The sequence below is a fragment of the Ptychodera flava genome, chromosome 21 (assembly GCF_041260155.1).
Source record: "Ptychodera flava strain L36383 chromosome 21, AS_Pfla_20210202, whole genome shotgun sequence".
NCBI lineage: Eukaryota > Metazoa > Hemichordata > Enteropneusta > Ptychoderidae > Ptychodera > Ptychodera flava.
This window is the reverse complement of record NC_091948.1, coordinates 26448790-26466372: the sequence shown is the minus strand read 5'-3', so window position 1 is coordinate 26466372 and position 17583 is coordinate 26448790. Positions and strand designations below refer to the sequence as shown.

The window sequence follows — 17583 nt, the reverse complement described above, 5'->3', positions numbered from 1 at the left end:
TTTGGCGATCACTTCAGTTTTACTTACAATAGTCTCTCGTCCCTGTTTCGTATGTTGACGTGTAGTAGGAGGCACAAACTAGCTCGTTCGCCGACGACCACCCACTGATATCGTGAGGAGAAGATTTCAAAGGGAAAAATCCACCTTCTATGTCATCATCGGTGGCGATGACATCTAAAGTAAGATAGAAAATACAACTTCAATATTGCAAGGAAAAGACTGTAACTTTGGCTCGGCAGAGGTAAACTTGAACCGGTGATTTTATTCATACACTTAAATAATAACAACTTCGCAACACTTCAGACACACGGCGGGCGAATAAGTCCACCAAGCCTTGCTAGCGCCAGAAGCGTTTCGCACAGTGTTGCATCTGAATGTGATGTTTAGGGGTGAAATCAGTTGAGTAGTAATTCCATTCTCAAGACGATTGCTGTCAAAAATCTTCAAGACGTGTACTTTTTAAAGCTGCATTTACGTTCGGTTTGGAAAGTAAATGTATATATACACTACCTGGACTGTTACAAGGACCACAAATTAAGCTGACGTCATCGATTGCTATGACATTTCTCGCACTATTTTCGACATTCCCTTCAAATATGATCTGGAAATCAAGTCAAATGAGAAATGTCGCTTTGAGAAATCCCAAAGTGAAATGTGTCTCAACATATCAGTTAACATTGATGATCTTATGCGATGTTTAAACTGTGTCTTGTCAATTTTCGATACATATTGCTAAGTTATAAGAAGGCAATACCCCGCCCCTGCCCTCACTACGTGATGCTATGGGAGTAGCAATGAGATACTTAAAATATATTAGTTAAACCCTAATGAGTAAAGACGAAAACATAACCTTTAGAATATTATGTTTCATAAGCCTACTGTGAATGTTGTGCTTTGTATGTGCAATGTTTATCATTGAGCTATAATGGAGTTGAATGCCTTGCCGGAGGTATATCAATCGTTAATTACGATCAGAATCGCAGTGACGTAGTTGAAAACGATGTCTCATTTCTCCAAATGATTAACCATACACTTTTTGACATCGCGTTGCACCAATGTTGAAGAGAACGGCAATGCGCTCACACAATGAGAAAAATCGATCCCATACTCTCAGAAACCGTCCCAAGCTCTGCAGTATATATTACATGAGCTCTGATTGGATGATAAAAAGCCTTTCGTTCAACTCGCAAATTATCATCCAATGGCACGATGAGTAACACACGGACCGGAACCACAAAGTAAGCAGGTCAGAGTACGGGGGCAGACGACAGCGTTGTCAATATTTTAGATCATGTTGCACGTCGTCATTGGTGACAGATTCACAAAAATCGGCCGAATTTTCCAAATATAAACTGGTGAACATGGGCCACTTGGAACATATAGTAAATTTTTTTGTTGGTCATCTCGTCTGTAGCAGATGTTGAAGTATTGGCAGTGGACTTCCCACGGAGTTTGCGCTAATGACTTGGAATACTAAATGGACACGAAGTGTACGATTGATAGTCGATGATACAGTTAGACAGTCAATGTTTCCAGTTTGTATTTAAGGCATTCTGTGGTCATATGAGAAAAAGAATCTCACACACCAAGGACATGGGATCAGATTTCTCACACTCGTTTGGGATATTTTGTTTCACACTCGCCTGCGGCTCCTGTGAGACAAAATACCCCCAAGTCGCGTGAGAAATCTGATCCCAGGTCCTTGGGTGTGTCAGATTCTATTATTCTCACATTCCTGGCCGCTGGGAGTGCGGGATCGACAGTGTGGGAAAAATCGATCCCACACTATCAGAAACCGTCCCACACTCTGCAGGAAATATTACACGAGCTCTGATTGGATGATAAACAGTCTGTTTTGTTCCACGCCCAAAATGTTATCCAATGGCGCGACGAGTAACACAAGGACTAGAACTACAAAGTAAGCAGGTCAAAGTACAGTGGCAGACTACAGAGCTGTCACGATTTTTGATAACATTGTACGTGTCCAATATGAATTTAACGCATTTTGTGGTCATGTGAGAAAAAGAATCTCACACACCAAGGACCTGGGATCAGATTTCTCACACTCGTTGGGGATAGTTTGTCTCACACTCGTCTGCGGCTCGTGTGAGACAAAATATCCCCAACTCGTGTGAGAAATCTGATCCCAGGTCGTTGGGGATAGTTTGTCTCACACTCGCCTGCGGCTCGTGTGAGACAAAATATCCCCAACTCGTGTAAGAAATCTGATCCCAGGTCCTTGGGGGTGTGATATTCTATTATTCCCACACTATCGATCCCACACTCCCAGCGGCCATGCAGGAATGTGAGAAAAAACGTTCTACACTGCGCCCCCTGGACGTGGTCATTAGGCAAGTTGCAAACATCGGGAGTTTGATAAACATCTCGACTGTCATGATAAATACCTGAAATCGTGACCGCATTTGAAATTGGACTTCAGTCTTGTACCAGATATTATCACGATTAAATTCCTTCATCCATACCCTATACATAGCCGTATCGTCGTCCGGTTTAACATACACCCTCAGTTCGCCAGTGTCTGTGCCGTACATGTTATGGTAAAACTCGAGACATATCGTCTCATCGCTTGGAGAAACTTGTGGCATGACCAAACGAGCGATCATTGACGGAACATGTAGTGAGGATGCCACTGTGAGCGCATAGTGTCCTGAAAAAGGTATGAAGGTTGTCACAAGATGTTATATGAATGTTTTAAGAGAAATATGCATACTTCTTTGTTATGTGGTACTTTCCAAATCTACAAAACAACATCATTATCTTGTTAAACAGACAGTTGGGCCGATTTTTTTCGCCAACAGACACGTTTGCATATAATCTCGATCACACCCTCTGAAGTGCGATGAAGATGCGGACAACGTGATCGGTCAGATGGGATTAATGTTTATGGACGGTATTCTATACATGACTCGATATCTAAGTCGAAATCACATGTAAAATCGTTAAGTCCAAAGTAATTGTATGGATTCAATAATGTCAAAAGACCGCTAATGGTGCAATGAAGGCAAGAATAAAAATTACACAAATTTGTGAGTAATTCCATGAGATATATTTACATTTTCTAAAAATTGGCGAACAGTTAACCCCTGCCGGCCGATTTTTTCGAAAGAATAATAGTGACGGGATAACTTTCAAGTTGCTTTAGTGGTCGTTTTTGAGCCTTAGCAGAGGATACGGAGTAAGTACAAGCTTAGAGAGCCCTCGTACGACAGCTAATGCTGTCTATGTCATAATGTATACTCACCCTCACGTGATCTCAGCGTGTTATCGGAGTATGGTCCTGAAGAACCAGTACGAGTTAAGCCTGTCGGTCTCGTCCAATCAAAATCATCATTTTGATCTTGGTACAGGCCGCAAAAATCGTGCTCGAAGTTACATTCAAAGAGTGTCTCTGGCATTAAAAGACAATTAACATAAAATGTTTTGTTTAACTTGTGCGACTGAATGTCGAAACGAAGAAATTCAATAAAGCGCGGGTAAACGGCGGGAGTAACAATGACTCCCTTAAGTAACTTTGCCTCGTCATCTTATTAGTGACACACATGAATTGATTAACAAGAACTCGATTGGAACAAATTTTGGATAATTGGATCTTCATATTTTTCAAATTTGTATGTTTTGGGGCAATGTTCTTTTTTTTCCTTGTCAAACTCATTTTTACGAAACTGCTTTTGTTACAAATTGGGATGATTGTTACAAATGGGGGTGACATGTCAACCCTATTTGTAACAATCAACCCTATTTGTAACAAAAATTAACCAATTTGTAACAAAACCTAATTTTCAAAAAACTTGGCCGTATTTGATGAAATCTTGATGAAATATACATATTAGTATGTTTGGGGGAAATTTTCTTTGTTTTCCTTGTTGAAACTCATTGTTTCCGAAAATGCTCGTTAGATTAAATTTCGTTGTGCAGGTTCCTAGGGATAAGAGGCCTACTCGTAAGATATAATCCAGTCGTGCAGATACATGGCAAAAGTTTGTTTTTGGGCAATTTTCACTAATTTCGGTCAAAAATGATAAGGAATCTTGTTTTCTGACTGAAATCTTACTTAACCTATATTCAGTTAACCTTTGTTACAAATTGGGTTGATTGTTACAAATAGGGGTAACAAAATTTAACCAATTTGTAACAAAACCTAATTTTCAAAAAAACTTGGCCGTATTTGATGAAATCTTGATGAAATATACATATTAGTATGTTTAGGGTCAATTTTCTTTGTTTTCCTGCTTGAAACTCATTGTTTTCCGAAAATGCTCGTTAGATTGAATTTAGTTGTGCAGGTTCCTAGGGATAACAGGCCCACTCGTAAGAGCTATCAGACAGACTCGGGGACAAGTAAATATCCACCAGCAGAACTGTCCACTCAGGTTAAAGAAACATAAGTTTTTACTATAACCCAAACGGGATTCGAACCCCAACACACTCACGGCAACATCGCCTAGCTGCTAGGCCTCACACAAAACCAGTCGGCCACCGCTTCCAACCAAAAAGAGTTGGTCACAGTAACCGACTTAGATGTTACAGTTCTGTGCGCGACCGAGCAACACAGTGTGCGTGGAGCAGACGACACACAGACACAGTACACACCCATATAGTAATCGGAAAAGCACGAAGCTTTTTACTGAGCTATCAGACAGACTCGGGGACAAGTAAATATCCACCAGCAGAATTTACTTTGCTTGAAGTGGAAAAATTGATTTTAGAATATTATCGAAAATATTGATTCACTATGCATGGTAGTCTATGACAAAACTATGAACTTTTTTAAATATAAAACTAGCAATATCTGTGTATTTATAGACGTTTGATAAGTGATATAAATGTACTTCATTAGCATAGTGTGTTTACAAGTGCATATGTCTACAAGAAATGTAATTTTGGAATTTCACTGAAGACGTTCATCCACTCTACATGGGAGTCTATGAAAAAACAGAAAAATTTTCCCAATATGAAACTTGCAATATTTGTGCATATATTTACCCTGGATAATTGACATAATTGTACTTGATCAGAATAGGGTGTTTACAACTTTACAACTGCGTGTGTATGTGTATGTGTGTGTATAAGAAATTTGATTTGGAATTTCGCCAAAAATATTGATCCACTTTAATACATGGGAGTCTGTAACAAAAGAGTAAATATCTTTTCCCAATATAAACTTGCATTCGTCATATATAAACCCTGGACAATTGACATAACTGTACTTGATTAGAAGAAGGTGGTTACAAGTACATGTGTTAACAGGAAATTTGACGTTGGAATTTTTCCGAAAGTGTTTGATTCATTGTACATTGGAGTCTATGAGAAAACTATGAATGTTTTTTACAATACTAAACTAAGTTGATCTGTGCTTTTATAAGTGTTTGAAAATTGATAAGAATGTACTAGATTCAAATAGGGAGTTTGGATTTCAGATACGGACAACAAATATGATATTGGAATTTCACCCGAATTTTTATTTTACTTCCCATGGTAGTCTACATGTAAACTTGTACATATTTTCCCTGACAAAACTTGATATATCTGTAAGGACTGTAATTATTGTTATTGATGACAAATGAATTCTAGTCCGGACTTGAATGCAATTTAAAAAACTAACAATGCTGGCAGCACACATGTATGGCTGTATCGAACTTTTCATTACGCTTCAAGGAGTATAACAAAAAGCAAAACTACCCGACAATTAGCCAAACGTTAGCTTAAATTGACAACCCAACACATATTTCATATGAATTAGAGATAGTTTTGTTTCGAGTCCCCCCTTTAAGTCCCCAAATCCTTCCAAGTGCCCCAGACATACCATTGATATTTTCAAGTCTCCGCCCCGTAAATTTCCCCGCCCCCTCCAGAGGTGCTTGTGAATACAGCCTTAGCTTATATGTCAACGCGAAGGTAGAATAACCCTATCTCACCAGATGGTTTTACGTACACTGATAGCATGGTGTACATCCTATTTATATCTCCGCGTAATTGTTTGCGGAACAAAACGAAAGGACACCTATGTGACGATAAAATCACACCACAATGATCCGACTAATTGGAAGTTGCTGATAAGAATTTCCAGCACACTTGTTAAGGTGAAATTAGCTTCCACCACCCATTGTACCTTATATTCGTGGGTCGAAGGCCGCTTCTTGTTCGAGAATTTACCAATCTAGTTTGCTGAATTGCTTCATGGTTATAGTTTTTATAATCCGGTTTGAGACAACCATGATTAATGTTGTGGTTATTTCTTGTCATTTTATAAAAATATAATTTCTACTATAACCCAAACGGGATTCGAACCCCCACACACTCACGGCAACATCGCCTAGTGATAAAATGGTCCTAATTATTTGAAGCTCCTGAAGGAGTACTTTTTCCCGCCCTTTTTGCGATATTTCATTTTTCTGAGAATATCGACAGTTGAATGTTCCTTGTTGTGAGTTTTATTCAGCCGAGTAAAGTACCAGTAGTTTATGGTGTCAAAAGAAAGATCAAATGACGACATTAAAGTCAGAATACAGGTCATCAACCAATTCATTAGCATGATATATGTTATCTATAAAGGAGAGTGTATGGCGTACTTCCTCCTGACAATACAGATGTTTTTGTACAGAAATCGTAACAACTATACAGTTAAGGGCAAATGCTCAATAATGGATGTTACTTTTCAAAAACAGGTCTCTAAAACTTCTTCAATGAAATTATTTCCTGCCTTCAGTATTCCATACTAATATAACAATGTCATTGTATCAACATTCTATGTGCACCTCCTACAGTAACATACGTGCATTGTATATACAATGAATTTGAACGTGCGAAAGGGAACGTCAATAGTATTGCTTTAAGGAGAACGAGGCTCTAGAAATTTGAAATTCCATACAGTTTTACCCGCTGAGAGACATTTTGTCAACTTTGGCAAATATTACCACCGAAGAATTTGAATCTTCTTGAAATGTGAAGCAAGGCGACGCATGCACATTTTATGTGCACAGAAAATGCGACCTTGTTTGGTTAACATAATTACTCTCCACGTCTTCAATTAAACAGGCAATGAACTAGCGTTAATTGCTTGCACACATAGATATCTTACTTTGTCGAAGGTGAATGTAAATTTCATGTACAACGTAATTTGACACAGCAGAAATGACCTTGCAATGAATCTTGACCGAGTGACAAGCAATAAAAATGCTCTGAAAATTCAAAATAATCTGTTTCGGAAGTCAACTCAACCCGAGAAAAAACAACAGTACGTCGGAGTCCGACATTGACTGTTGTTCTACCACAGGCGTTTTGACAGACTGAGTTGTCATGATGTATGACGCGATTACGGCTTTAATAGAAAGACTGAACAGACTGAGTCTTATATTCTCCTACAAAACGCAAAAGAGGATTAAGATTAAATTCTTATTGCCTGAACAATATTTTAATTCAATTGTAAGAGTTTTAAGCAACTCAATGATTTGGACTGGTAACGTTTCGTATATTAGAGCGAAAGCTTTATAACTAGGCCGCTGGGCGTTTGATTCAGGGCGTACGTGCTACTGTAGACATTCCGTGATACAAGCTATAGTGTACGATATAATTTGAGGTACTTACCGTCAGCTAGAGCCGTACTAAGAAATATTGACGTCCAAAGTACTATGGTGTAAGCTTGGAGCAGCATTCTCGAAGTTTTCTTTGACAACATCATGAGAAAATGAGTTTTTGATACTTTTTCACGCCCTTATTGATATCTCAGTATTCTGCAGCACTATTAAAATTTAAAAAGGAAACACATGTTCAAGATGACAAAGTTTCTCACGCTAAATTCATCGTATTGAATCATTCCGTTGTAGTCAATTTCTTATCGATCAATTGTTTATATTGTATATTTAAAGGGTGTCACAAACATTACTTTATAAAAGAAATACGATTAAATAGAGTGGCTTGGTTGGTCAAAACGCCAATTTACAAATATGTTGAACATGCAGTCTTGTATCAGAGAACGTGGTTTTCCGAATGTTAGAAATTTAAATAGCTGCATGTAAAGACATCTTTTCACACTTACTCGCATCACATGTTATTTTAGCTTGTTTGTCAAATTTATCATGAACACACAGTAAGTACTTTTCAAAGGTCATGGATACCATCGCACACATTTCTGTCATTAAATGGGAAATGCAAATAAATGAGAACATGGCGAATATAGAATTGTTAGTGACTGTAAGAACGGTCACTTATTTGACATTTAGGGGATAAGCTCTGAACGTCAAGGTAAGGTCGCCTGCAATGGTTCACAACAGATAATCATTGGTCCAGGGAAATTACCAAGGTTGATCTCTGGAAAAGAGTTTGTAATGTTGGCTTATGGACTCTGCACTGAATTAAATGAAGTATACATCAAGACGGTGGATTTGGAGCGAAAAAAAAATAAAAGATGACAATGATGCAAAAACAGAGAGAGAGAGAGAGAGAGAGAGAGAGAGAGAGAGAGAGAGAGAGAGAGAGAGAGAGAGAGAGAGAGAGAGAGAGAGAGACAAAGATATGCAAAGAGATGCAAAGTGTAGAGTGGATAAGAAAGAAAGAAAGAAATAAAGAAAGAAAGAAACGATAAACTAAGAAAGTGTTATATGGTGTCAAGGTCTCACTCGGTAATGATAAGCTGAATATAATTTTATTCAGAGCACACGCGATATATTGGCAACTTGCCACTTTAAGTAACAAATGATGCTGATGACAGTGTAAGGTTTGGATACCATAATATGACAACAGATACAGTGAATCGAGGATGGTCCATTGACATAGGAGAAAAAATCTATGGCTGCAGAAACCAAAGGTCCGAGGAAAACAATTGAAACATGTTACTCGACATGCTGGAGAACTCAACGATTTTCCATAGAGAAAATGGGAAAATTCTTTTTTCCGATCTCTGTGTCTGTGTCTCTGTCTGTCTGTCTGTCTGTCTGTCTGTCTGTCTGTCTGTCTGTTTGTTTGTCTGTCTCTGTCTGTCTGTCTGTCTTTCTCTCTGTCTGTCTCTGTCTCTGTCTTTCAGTTTTGCTCACTTTTGTTGACTGGTCACATTCAAATTGTCAAAGAGATCCTTGTCATCGTATTACGTGTAATAAAAAACCAAAATTGAGGTTTGACCTACTGTTGATGTCGAGGGAAATTTCTATTGCCTTAATATGCCCGTTAATGTTCGATGCCTTGAATGTTTATGGCAGTATAAATGTATTCCTATCTGATATGTATTTACGTTGCAACATCAGGACTCATCTTTATGGAAGTATCGGACAATTTTGCACCACAAGTGACGACTTTAATAAACTGACCTGGAAGTAGTTCTTCACATAAAACATCTGTACAAATGTTTCTTTCCTTGTCTGATAAATAAATTTCGTCATCAGCTGTTGTGAATCTAAATCGGTCGATTAGATTTTTTTTTACAATTTCCTTGCATGTGTCTGCACAAACCATAATACGTAATTCATTTTTATTGAAATTCGATCACGTCCGACTCAACATTCGTCTCCACTATACTTATATATACATACATATGCCATCACCGTGACTGGCGATGTGCACAACATATATATGAACATCCCGACCTGTAAAATGGGAGAATAGTGTCTTCATTTCACCCAATTTACTTTAGAAGTCTTAGATTATTCTTTCTTTATTTTTTATGTGTTGATTGACATTATCAAAATGTTCTATTGTGTAAAATGGTGAAGGTCATTTTCCTCGGGTCCACAATGGGTATATAATTTCAGTGGTTACATACTCATTTACAGATATGAGACAAAATTTTCAGTTTGACACTGTTCTTTCTTATGTCTTTCACTTCTGATGAACTCTCCCTGAGATAAACTACAATCAGGATCTTATTTCGCTGTCACAGAGGCCCAATGCTGTGATAAAGTGTCCCCATGGCTGCGTAGCTCTACGAAACAATGTCAAATTTAAGTGAAGCAGAACTATGGATGAAAATTATGTTTGATATCTTTCATGTATGAGGATGTTGTTTAAACAAGATACGTAATGAAAACCCACCACATTTATTTCATCGTCATCAGGTATTTATCGGATTTTTATTCGTCGTACTAGTTGTAAAACTGTACCAATAATTGATAAGATGGTCGACTCCTCTGGGGAATCTACTTACGGGGGCCGTCATTATTAACGGCCTTGGGTGGGGGTCAGAGGAATTTCATTTGAAACTACGGAATTTCGATTAACCCCTCCAACCATGATGAATTTGAGTACCCCCTCTCTAACACAGAAATTTTGACTGACCTTCCCCCCCCCCCACAAGCTTGGAAAAGATAAATATCAATAATTTATGAATACAGCAATAGTGAAAACTTTTCAAATCTTGGTTTATCCTGCTAATTATCATCAGTCGCCTCATTACGGTTGAAAGAGGTGAAACCAACAAAACGAAATTAAAAGTCATAACAAAAAAGATATAAAAGCTCACACTATAAGCAGTATCTAAACACATAGTATTGTTCACTTTGTAGGGTGCGGTTAAATTTCAAAATATTCCTGTGAAGGGTGAATTCACAACAGTATAGTGTTGTCCTAGATCCTGTGCACCAATAATAGTATAGACTTAGAGCATTTAATTTATAGACGGTATCAAAACTAATTTCTGCAATATTGTGTTTCTAGTGAGATTGACAAAACTTGTTTCCAAGAGAACAAGACAAACAAAATAAAATTTTAAAGAAGAGATTAAATTTACACTTGGTTGAATAATAAAATGAATCCCTATCACCGTCCATCAAATACCAGGGCAGAGTATACAATGGTTTGCAACTGTTGCAATGGTCACACACATATATACAACGCCTGACGCAGCCTGGCACATAAAACTTAGTGATAAAATCTACCATACCAAGTATAGATGCCATAGATGTAACTAATATTTGGTAATTACAAGTTAGGTTTTCATCAAGCAGGTTTTGTTTCTGTACAAATAATACCAACATTAAAAAAGTCTTACTCATATTGATTGAAATTTCCACCAAGTTTATACTTTTGCAACTCATAAGCAACACGATTGGAACTAATTTGGGATAATTGGATGGTGAAGTAATGTATATTTGATCTGCAAATGTAAGCTCATCTGCTTTTCTTTTTAAGTCATACACTTGTTTTTATGAGTAATTTGTAATATTGCGACATTCAACTATCGGGCACCCAACATTTTTGAGAAGTTTGGAAAATATGAAAATCCAATTATCCCAAATTAGTTCCAATCGTGTTAAGCATACTTTTGGTAAATGATCACTTCATTTGAAGAAATTCCCATTTACAGTTAAGCATCCGTCTACACACTAAATACGAAGGTGAAAGGTGCAGCGGTTCTCAAGTTAAACAATATTGGACCAGGTTATTCAATAATGAGATATTTAGCATTTTTTGGATAAGAAAAAGCAAAAAATATCCTAACAAAACAATATTGCAGATTTTGTCATAATTTGAACAAAACTGATGTAAATCATCGCTATAGTCCTCCATATCAAGTTTCAAAGCAATTCGAGCAGCAATTTCAGAAAAGATTTTTTGACGAAAAAAGGAAAAAAATGACCCAAAAATGCAAATGTGCAAAGTTCACCACAATTTGAGAAAACCTACCAGAGGTTAACCCTTGGACTGTCAATACCGAGTTTCATGACAATTGGACGAGTGGTTTTAGCGAAGAAAATTTTTGACCAAAAACAGGAAAAAATGCCTTTAAAATGTAAATACGAAAATTTCACCACAATTTACATGTAATCAATTGTAACTTAATTCATATTAAGCAACCTGCATACAAAGTTTCAGCCGAATCTGGCCAGTTGTTACAGAACTTTGACCGCCTTTGTTAGAATTGCCTTTTTACCTCATTTGCATACTTTTTTGACACTAACATATTGATTTGAACAAATTCACGTTTTCACCCCTTGGTGCACCTGTACATCAAATCGTAAGATTGTAGGTGCTGTGGTACAATTTTGAGTTTTTTATATTGACCGACATAAATACATAGATACATAGATAAATAGATACATACATACATACATACATACATACATACATACATACATACATACATACATACATACATACAGACAGACACACAGACAGACACACAGACAGACACACAGACAGACACACATAATTACATACAGACATACAAACATACTGACATACAGACAAAGTCGCTGACTTATTAGATGAGCTCTTTTTAGTATAAAAACATGTACCAGGTGTAAGCTAAAATTACTATTTTTAATCTGTTGCGTTTTTCATTCTTTTGTATCATTTCATTACTGCTCTCAACGCTTCAGTACATTAAAAAATGAGTAGCCCTTTACCCTTTTTTCCTCTCCAAATTTTGGCCCCCATTGAAGCTTTCAAATTTTTAGGTGACCCCCTCCCATTCCTCCGACCCCAAGGTCGTAAATAACGGCGGCTCCGTATGTAGTTTACCGGCGCGGCCCGTGTACAGCACGCCAGGGGCATAACAGAATAATATAGAGGCTGCCAAATAATTTCTGCGTGAGAAAATTTGCCATAACAGTCATGTGTTTATCATGTCAGCAGTATTCAGATGCTATCATCAGAGTACACTTCAGATAGCTATCAAGATGTAAAAACACCAGCACTATGACCGTTCATTGACAATCTGGTGACATTTTAGGAAACGAATTCAAGAGAGCTCTTTAAAAATTTTACCAGTGTGATACTTTTATTTCTACAATATTCAATAAACTTGTTGCCGATAAAAAGTACTGTTCTCTATACTACAAACACATAATTAAGCACATAAATCCTATATGGCTAGATGGTTTTCATAAACAGGGCATAGGTTTTAATTGGGGTGTTTTTTCTAATAGGTTTACGTGCTACTCAGTAGGACTTCCTCTATCTTTCCCCAGTGTTTGCATGAATGCCTGCTGTATTTCATTACGATTTCTGTGAAATGAACGGACTACTCTCTCAAATGCACCACTAATTGGGTTTTGACATTCGCATCGATAATTGCACTTCTTCGATAAAAAAATGATCCTGACTTATTGATACTTTAATTTTTTAAAATTGTTCGAATTTTCGCTTCAACTCGTCGACTAGACATCAAATCAGGAGAACTATGAATAAAGACATGTACAAAGTGTATTATGTACTTTTCAAAAATCTTCTTCATCAAAAATGGCCTCGTTACTTACATTAACATCATACTCACATGAATACCGATGAAAATGTGGATCTTCCTTAGTTGACCGACATGAAGAGTCAACAACGAGACACGTGGTGCAGATATAGCTGTCCAGGACTATATATGTTATCGCAGTCAACAGTTTAAGCAAATCTATCGTAGTGTGTCACTCTCTTTTAAACATAGAAATGTTATGCTTGCCCTCTTGAAATAATGTTGTTTGATATACTTTTTGGAAAGAACTAATAGATAGTAGACGGTAAAAAACTGTGGCCGATAAGAAGGGGATAGGAAAGATGGCATAGACAATTTAGGTATTAGCCTGTTAGAGACATATCCCACTGGATAACAGAGACAAAAACATGTAGCAAGAAATTAAATATTTACATGATAGAAATACAGATTAGGAAACGAGGATAAAATAATGTAGGATGGCATATACTCTTTTAATAGAACAGAAATTAATTGCGCTGAATTTGCTTGAAGTACAATTTGCATTTGTACAGGTAATATAATGGCAGGCGATTACAGTCAGACAAGTATCAAATGATGCTGGGTTATTTCCTATATGCAAAGCCGTAGAAAATTATCGGCGGCAAGGCTTTGGGTTGATATATCTTTACTGTAGCATAGCAAAGGTCTCCTTTGAGGTAAATAATATTTGCATCATGCACATGTCTCCACTGTAATTCAATGAGAAACAAATTGTGTACGATACAATGCATGGATAATTATGGGGTGAATGTAACTTAAATCAGGTTGCTCGTGAACCTCTCAATTTACAGGCTCTGACCAGTTCATCAGCTTTGTTCATCTATGTTGGTCAGATAACTTATTGTAAAGTCCATTTTTGCACACGACCCATATCCATGATATGAGTGACGTGCTCAATAAAATTGGGCGGGACTTAGATGAACTGACTTTCCGGTACGATTGCCTCAAACTATACTGCCATCATAGATGTGCCACGGATAGAAACCACGCGATAAATTATCATGGTGATAAACTATCTTCTTTATTGACTAATACAGAGCGGTAAGAAAGAAAGGGCCAGATACAACAAGAAAACACCAGGAGACAAAATGAGATTTACAATCGAAAGTGACAAAAATAATTAAAATCTTATAATCACGGACTATATGTTTCAGTCACGAAATTAAAAAGTGCGTCGTGGAGTTAAAGATACTTGATGTGAGTGTAGACTCTTTTCAGCATACATCTTGTGGATTATACGGAAACTGGTTGTGTTAATGTCATCGATAATTCTAAGTAATGTTGGCGGTTTTTCTGAAGTCCAGATATGACATCAAGCTTAGTTGTAAATCTGCCATTTGGCAGAAAACAAGATAACGAAAATCGGCAGACCGTTAGTTCTGAATAATAGGAAGAAATGAGATGTTCCGAATATATTTAATACTTGAAGAGAAAAAAAGAAAAAGGTCCATTGTAGGCGGATGTGGATTCTAAGTAGAAGAACTATGCAAGTTGAACTTGTGCTTTCAATTTGCGCTTGAAATGATGAACATACAAGACAGCAGCTACAGCCATAGCACTTCCCATAACGAAGACAGCCATTGCAGCATATATCATAATCGACTGGCCGGTACTCTCAACAACAGTTTCCTTGCCTTGTGATAAACCTGTAAGATTGAAATATGCAACGTTATATCAATTATCGTTCAAAGTTTAAAATGGTTATGGTATAGTACTATTGGTCTATATTTTTGTCATTTTTGCATTTCTCCTTCAAACTGAAATGTGTACAATTTCTATTCAGGGCAATTCATTAATGTAAATGTTTACTACGTGCCCATAATACAGCCACGTGAGTTTTAACATCGGTAATTTGTTCTATCGAAGTCAAAATTTGTCATCACAAAAGTATGGTGTTTTACTATAACATTCGGTGGCCGAAGTACGTTTTAAGTATGTAGTGTTGCGTATTTACTGCAACCATGAAAGAAACATGATGTGTTTAAATCTTTCACTCTAAAATGTCATCATAGCAACAATGTAGCACGTGTTGTATGGACAGACATACCGTGTACGATACCAATATCCCCGCGATACAGGTTGATCGGTCCCTGTGTCACGGTTCGTGACCCGAGAGATGAGTCTTCACCGACATCACGTCTGTGTCGAAGCACGCACCCTTGTTGGCATCGTGAGAACGGATCGGTAGCGTTACACACCAACATATCGCAGTGAATGTAGACCTGTTTAAGAGAACGGAAAGTATCGATTAAGACTGATTTACGTTTTGCACCAATATTAATTGTATACGCAAAAAAGCACACGCCATGAATGGATTGTTTAAACTGGAAAATTGCCACAAATAACAGCTTAAAATTTGTCATTTTTTTCGTGAAAGTTAAACTCAAACAAAAATTGTGAAACGCTTAAAAAGTTGTAGTAAGTATGAATGTTATAACTATGGTGATTCGTAAGTCTGTCGTTTGCATGGGGAGAGGCTGCTTCTGCATAATCTCAAATATTTTCAGACACAAAAGTAGTCTGGCAAAGTATTGATTCTTTTAACTTTATCTAGTATATAGATATCATTTTGAATTAATATTGGCACACCCACTAAATCGATCATCCCTAAATGTGAAGGGGTAAATTTTTAGGCAAATTATCATACAATGGACGTTTGACACGATGTTTACGTGTTTAAACTACTTGAGGTGTAACATTTGCTACATCCTAATTCCTTATGTTTGTTCTGTGAGGACGTGTCGGCTTTTTCTTCTGTCTCTACTAAGGCAAGGCTTCACATATTAGGCCATTTCGTGTTGTCTTTGACAATGGTCTACTGTTTTCATTTCAGTTCAAGGTGTGGCTTGGCAATGTGTGCTCGAGTTTATAGAAATGATACGTTCAACTTCACGGTCTGTGCATTTCTTTCCGCCTGCGTACAAAAGTACAGAGTTAAATCATATGTATTTAGAAAAATTCGAAAATCTACAGAATTCTGATATGTTTTGTTGTAAACTAAGAGAACTTTGTAGCATGAATCTTAAAGAGTTCAACGTTCGTTAACTTACCACGTTAGATGTACTTTCAACAAAATCAAACGCCTCGATTGAGAAATGTTTCTCAGCGGGGTTATCGACACTGTGCAGTTGTACGGTCGCATCCTTTATGCACCTGAAATACAACTCTTATAAATAATAGTTTGACGAAAGTTATCACCCTAAATTAACCTAATGTCTTTTATAAATTTACTGGCAAAGTATAGCTATCAACAGGAAATGTCCCACAACGTTATAAAGAGTTCAAATTGAAGGCTTCAGTGTAAGTCATGAAATAAAACTTACATACAAAACTTTAGTGTTGGATGTTTAAGCACCCATTAAAGGTTTACTAGGTGAAAGTGTGCTATCTCACTCAATTTTTATCAATGAGTCACAAAAAGAATACGGTGAAGAATGCCTTAATATGTTAATGAGGAGATTACAACAATGTTCAGCGACGTCCGAAACATGTCACTTACCCGTTTTCAATGAAGGCATACTGCGTGGAGTGGTTTGGATTCTCCGTTGGAGTTCCTTTGCACTTTTCAAGGAATAACTCCAAATCCGTTGTGTTGGTCTCCACGGCAGCACCTACATAGATCCTCTCTCCAAGTTTTACTTCGATCGGATACTCGTTGTCATAGTAAGGTGTCCCATAGCTGACGTCGTGATAGAAGTCAAGACGGAATGAAAAGTTCCCGTGACCTGTCTCCGTCAAGTACAATTTCTCGCTGTCTACGACAAAGCTGGCATCGGCCCGGCCTTTCCTTGAGTACACACATTCAAAGGGTATCTCAACTTCTCTCAACCGCCTGATAACATCTTCATCCGCAAAACGATTGGAGACTGTGTTTTGGTAGATGATGTGATGTGACGTTTCCTAGTCGACGTGAAAAATTGGTATTTATCATGAAAATGGTTTGGGTTTCAACAACGATTAATCCAAAAAGTGTACACATCGACCCCTTTGATTCCTATCTAAGTAGAGTACACAGTTTCTTGAATGAGGTATTCGGAAAAGTGTAAAACGTCCGCCGTTTAGGAGGTTAACTTAGTGCCACAAGAATTCCCTATCTGTATATGACAAGACTTACCAACTTCCCAACCTTTTCAGACGCAAGATTCATTTAAAATCATTGACAGGTTATAGTTTATTTGTAGAATCTATTTGTCATCGGTTTGTAATTAAACTTGAACGTTAGTATATTTCATTCTCCAATGCTCCAGGAATCAGTCATCGCATGAGTTTCAAGAAACAGTGTTGTTTTATAGACTATTCATGAAAGAATGTCTCAGTCGATTAGCGTTTTGGTAGCTTGAATAAAAAACATGTAAGCATAAGTATGTTAAAGAAATATTTCTACTGCCAAATCT

General features: G+C 37.2%; 2 protein-coding genes across 28 annotated transcripts in view; both read right to left on the bottom strand.

Annotated features, from left to right (window-relative positions):
- LOC139121859 (scavenger receptor cysteine-rich domain-containing protein DMBT1-like) overlaps nt 1–7759 on the bottom strand; it is a 42581-nt gene extending 34822 nt beyond the window's left edge. For all 25 annotated transcript variants that reach the window (XM_070687091.1, XM_070687098.1, XM_070687095.1 and 22 more), the window contains exons 1-5: nt 7606–7759; nt 3263–3409; nt 2406–2668; nt 511–601; nt 28–174 (exon numbers count right to left, since the gene is read on the bottom strand). In XM_070687091.1, coding sequence (XP_070543192.1) covers nt 28–174; nt 511–601; nt 2406–2668; nt 3263–3409; nt 7606–7699 — 742 coding nt within the window. In that variant the 5' untranslated portion in view covers nt 7700–7759. The remainder of the gene's footprint in view (nt 1–27; nt 175–510; nt 602–2405; nt 2669–3262; nt 3410–7605) is intronic.
- A 6426-nt stretch (nt 7760–14185) lies between these two features.
- Nucleotides 14186–17583, bottom strand: part of LOC139121858 (scavenger receptor cysteine-rich domain-containing protein DMBT1-like) — a 32102-nt gene continuing 28704 nt past the window's right edge. For all 3 annotated transcript variants that reach the window (XM_070687090.1, XM_070687087.1, XM_070687088.1), the window contains 4 exons: nt 16689–17089; nt 16240–16342; nt 15237–15411; nt 14186–14835 (listed from right to left, as the gene is read on the bottom strand). In XM_070687090.1, the coding sequence (XP_070543191.1) occupies nt 14672–14835; nt 15237–15411; nt 16240–16342; nt 16689–17089 (843 nt within the window). In that variant the 3' untranslated portion in view covers nt 14186–14671. The remainder of the gene's footprint in view (nt 14836–15236; nt 15412–16239; nt 16343–16688; nt 17090–17583) is intronic.